This window comes from Euphorbia lathyris, chromosome 2 (genome assembly GCF_963576675.1).
Source record: "Euphorbia lathyris chromosome 2, ddEupLath1.1, whole genome shotgun sequence".
Classification (NCBI taxonomy): Eukaryota; Viridiplantae; Streptophyta; class Magnoliopsida; order Malpighiales; family Euphorbiaceae; genus Euphorbia; species Euphorbia lathyris.
The window spans coordinates 115,796,662-115,801,190 of NC_088911.1; the positions used below are offsets into that span (position 1 = coordinate 115,796,662).

General features: G+C 33.5%; 1 protein-coding gene across 2 annotated transcripts; it reads right to left on the reverse strand.

Moving 5' to 3' along the window:
* Positions 1 to 514: 514 nt before the first annotated feature.
* LOC136219593 (uncharacterized) lies at positions 515 to 3,924 on the reverse strand. 2 transcript variants are annotated; one of them, XM_066007054.1, is made up of 6 exons: positions 3,755 to 3,924; positions 2,511 to 2,761; positions 1,902 to 1,954; positions 1,265 to 1,429; positions 950 to 1,051; positions 515 to 802 (listed from the first exon to the last, which is right to left on the reverse strand). In XM_066007054.1, exons 2-6 carry the CDS (start codon positions 2,716 to 2,718, stop codon positions 674 to 676), a joined length of 657 nt encoding a protein of 218 aa, XP_065863126.1. In that variant the 5' UTR covers positions 2,719 to 2,761; positions 3,755 to 3,924; the 3' UTR covers positions 515 to 673. The 2 variants fall into 2 exon arrangements, with proteins under 2 accessions (XP_065863126.1, XP_065863125.1); XM_066007053.1 differs by having other exon boundaries at positions 2,511 to 2,742; positions 3,755 to 3,922.
* Between the last annotated feature and the right edge of the window lie 605 nt (positions 3,925 to 4,529).

The following is a 4,529-nucleotide window of genomic DNA, read 5'->3' on the forward strand; positions in this document are numbered from 1 at the left end:
ATTTTTCTTTGCTTCCCTTTTTTTATTCCATTTTGTTATCTTTGTATGAACCAAACGCCATGCAAGCGCCTCTTGAATGTAGTCAATCTCATTAGGTTAAAAGCATGCAAGATCATTAGAGTTCGAGGTATGTGTGTCGAAAGTTTTTTTAATGGTAAAAAAGAAAATTATTTTAATTGGACTTTTATTTATTTAGTGAGAGCAATTTTAATGGTTGGAGAGTGAACTCTCTAACCATGCCAACTCACACATTTCTAACAACTTTTTATTCAAAACATCCATCCACTAAAAATCTATTTCTAATGGTCAGTCACAATCTCATTTCGGGACTAAGGCTTTGTTGTTGTAGTAGTGGTTAGTCACAATCATCACTATTTAATGGATTTTATATGTCATAATATTTTATTTTTTATTATTTTTAATCAAGCAACTTATTTTGTATTAATTTTAGTAATATATATATATATATATATATATATATACTACTTTTATATATAAATATAAAAGCAATTACTTTGTATAAATTTTAGTAAATCTTCTATTTATTTCAGATCTTTTATATAAATTATGGGTAAAAAGATACATATAGGAAGCAGAGCAGTGTTATGGATAAAAAACATAAATAAAAATCATACAAACAAGGCAAATAACTAGCATTTCTTTTGGGTCAAGATTAGCCATTAAGGCACTGTGCCAACGCCTTATCAGTGTCATTCTCGTACATGAGTAAAGCTTCTGCTACTTTCTTAGATGAGAATCCCATTTCTTTCAACAGGCTATACCCTTTCGCAAATTCTTCAACCTGATTGATTTTTAACCATTATCATCATGATTCAATACTTATTCAATCCCTATTTCCCACTAATATAATTACCCTTTTTTCTTGTCTTTATACTTAACCCAGACAATTCTTTCTTATTCTTAAGGAGACTTTGCACTGAGAAATTACCTTAGTTGGATTGTCTCCGTAGTTACCGACTGCAAGGGAAACAGCTTCTCGATTCAGTCCTGAGGCAATGTATTTGCTTATTACAGGATCTACACCTGCACCCTGCATTAAAAGCACCAGAAAGATAGTGTAATGGAGTTTAAGACAACCAAATATACTCTAAAGGTGAACCAAATATGCTGCATTGGATACCAATATCCATCCCAAATGTAATGTAATGGAGTTTAAGACAACCAACCAAATGTGCAAACATGATAGTCGCAAGATTACAAGGTTTGTACAGAGCATTGTAATCCATGCACACAGATAACATACCAGTGAAGAAGTCGACTCTGCTGTTTTTGATGGATGATTTTCCAAACCAAGTCTGCTGAAGTTATGGCCTCCCTTCTCTACTTCAGCTAATATTTTTCTCTCCAGCTCAAAATCAAATTCAAAGTTGCTCCTTGGAATATCTCTAACTTGTGGAGCCAGTTGAGGCTACAACACAAGCAATTGCATTATCAAACATGGTGAAATAACAATTCAAGTTGAACATGCACTTGATTATCCAAAACCAGCAAAACAAAGTGGTCAATCAACACATTTATTATTAAAATTGAACCACAAAAGTGTAAACATACGACAGATTATGTATTAGCCCACTCATCACCACAACTCAAGCGGGGAAAAATATCACATCTAAAGGAAATAGAGGAATAAGCACTTAACAAAGGGGAAACTTGTAAACTGAACGAATACACAAGAATACAGAACTCTTTTGTTTCATTTCTACCATCATATACAGCCAAAGTTCTTACTCGAGGATGACAAATTTGAATGTGATCAATGTCAAAGAAGTGATTTTCTTTCCCATAGACCACACACTCATACACCAACAAAATACTAAAGCGTGGTCCAAGAACCATAATAAGCAACTCCAAGCTAAATGAAATTCCAATAATAATCATACCAGGGGAGTTAAGCGATATTCTGGCTTCAAAGCAATGCGAATACCTAATCCTGCTGTAAAAATGATGCAATTAACAATGGTTACATTTAGACTTAATCAAGAAAAAAGGATGGAAAATTAAATTAATTGTAAAACAAATATTAGAAATTCTCATCAATAGCAAATATGTCATGACTCACAACCCATCTCGCGGATCGTGATGGGTGCTAGGGAACGAGTAAGCTTAGGCTACCGGAACCCATAGCAAGCCTTAATTACCATAATATCAACATCCTAATAACCAACAATATCCATGCGCATAAGAACCTAATGCCGCTCAATAGGAAGCACGTCCATAACACATTTAGGCCACGAATAAAAATACATAAATAAATAAATGTAAACATAGAACATGCTTTTGTAAAAACAAAACAACATTTAAATTGACGTACTTATGAATGCAGAAGATCTTTTATGTTCAGTCAAATTACTTTGCAATCATAAATAGATAGGAAATTTCGAACAAGAAGTTTAAAAATAAAAACAAATTATAACATCTTTGTTATTGAAGAAGTCAAGGCTAAGCACTAAAATGCATAGAAAATAGTTGAATAATATGGACTGACTCACAAGAAGAAGGTGCAGGAGCAGAAGTTTGATGATAGGAGTTGCGGCTAACAGGAGGCACCGCTGCCTGACCCTGCTGACCGATTCTTGGATAGAGAGACGGTCCATACATTGGGTGGCTCGAGGGAGCTGTAGATGATGAATTGGTCCTGTACATAGGAACATGTTCATCATATGGTGAAGCTGCTCTGTTCCTGAAATCGTAATCCATTGATATCGAAGAGACAGAAATGACCTGTGCAGCAGAATCAAACCTATAAATCACATGATTCAGAAAGTTGTTAAAATTAAAGTTATTAGAAGAAATATGCTCTAGAGCCTTCATGAAATTACATCAGTACAATTTGGCCTCTAGAAACCTCAATACAGACTTAGATTAAATGTTGCTCGTGTTCTTCAAATATGATATAGGTTAAAAGAGAAAAGGCGACAACAGCCTCGCGATGTGGGATATCATGTAATTGATCAAATTTTCTTCTTCATAACAGGTAAAATAATCCACGGTCTAGATTCTTCACAAGATCTCACTTTGGCCAGACTATACTCACAACTTTCTTCCTTCCAATTTAGGATCTCCAATAGATGAGACCATTGGATTTCATTCAATCATCCTCGTAGATGAGACTAGCAGCAACTCTCTCTCTCTCTCTCTCTCTCTCTCTCTCACACACACACACACACACAAGACACGCACCAAACAGACTAACAAAACCACAATCTCCTAACTACTGCATGTTGCTAGTCCGGCACCCGAAGTGTCAGTCTGCCAGATCATATAGAAGTGGAGTACATCCAATCCCTAGGGTTACGTTACCTACTTCAAATATCATACTTATATGAGTCGAATCAGTAGAATACAGCAATTCATATCCCTTCACCATCACTAGTTGAAACAAAATAACAGATTCTTGTTTATACATCATTTTCTATTCTTCTGCAAAGTAGACTACAATCCCTTATCACAAGTGAATTCACATAATAACAATTCCACTGTCACCTCAGATTACGGCAGCAGAATAGCCGCCGGTATCTGAACTGGAGTGACCTAGAATTATATGATCATATACAAATGTAAATTCATCTCAACCAATAACAATAAAATCAAACCAATCTAAAAGACACAACAAAATCATATAACACACGAAAGAAAGGACAGAGAGACAAAGAAATAGTGGCAATGCATCCCTTAATGATTGAGAAAAACCTAGAGAGATCAAATCCAGAAAAAAGGAAAAAGAAAAGTGTACCTGGGCAGAGCGAATTGAACTGAGATAACTAGAATATCAAATGAAAAGAGAGAAAAGTTGGTAGTTTATGGGATTTTCGGTTCTTAAATATCTCGTGAAATTTCTTCAACATCCAGTCGTATCCCTCTTTTCTTACCCTTCTCTTCTCTCTCTCTCTTTTAATTATTTCTTATTTCTATTATCGGAGTCGCCTTCGTTTTTTTACAAGGTAATTTTACGCGTAATATTTAAAATTATGCAATTTTAACGTTAAAAAGGTTTAGCCGAGACTTTATTTAAAAAGTACTCCGTATCTTGTACAATTTGTATATTATTGAGTTTTAAATAATATTTAAATTTGAAATTAGTTCAAATTTTTTAAAATTTGAAATTTGTGAATATTAAGAAGTAAATTTTGTTTTTTTGCACGTTGAAAATAAAATTTCTCACCAATATTAAAAGTATTTTTAACAGTTATTTAATTTGCCTTTTAAATTAAAATTGGCTTAAAACACTTTTTGGCCCTTGACCTATCCAAAATTTATGCATTTGACCATTGACTTATTATTTGGTCATCTTTGGCCCCTAACCTATCAAATTAGATAAAATCCAACCCATATTGAATGAAAAATTAACTGTGTTGGAAAATTAACAGCAGTAACCAATACAAAAATGACACATGACACATAAATAAAATTAATTTTCACTCTATCGGAATACTAGAAAAATTTTTTAGGTTTTTTTTACTGTGTAAAATAGTTACTGTTGTCATCTCTACTTGAAAATTAATTTTATT

Coding starts and splice junctions, on each gene's coding strand:
- LOC136219593 (XM_066007054.1), bottom strand. CDS start 2,718: ATGGATTACGATTTCAGGAACAGAGCAGCTTCACCATATGATGAACAT. Junction 1,430..1,901: donor AATATCGCTTAACTCCCCTG/GTATGATTATTA, acceptor CTTGTGTTGTAG/CCTCAACTGGCTCCACAAGT. Junction 1,052..1,264: donor CAGAGTCGACTTCTTCACTG/GTATGTTATCTG, acceptor CTTTTAATGCAG/GGTGCAGGTGTAGATCCTGT.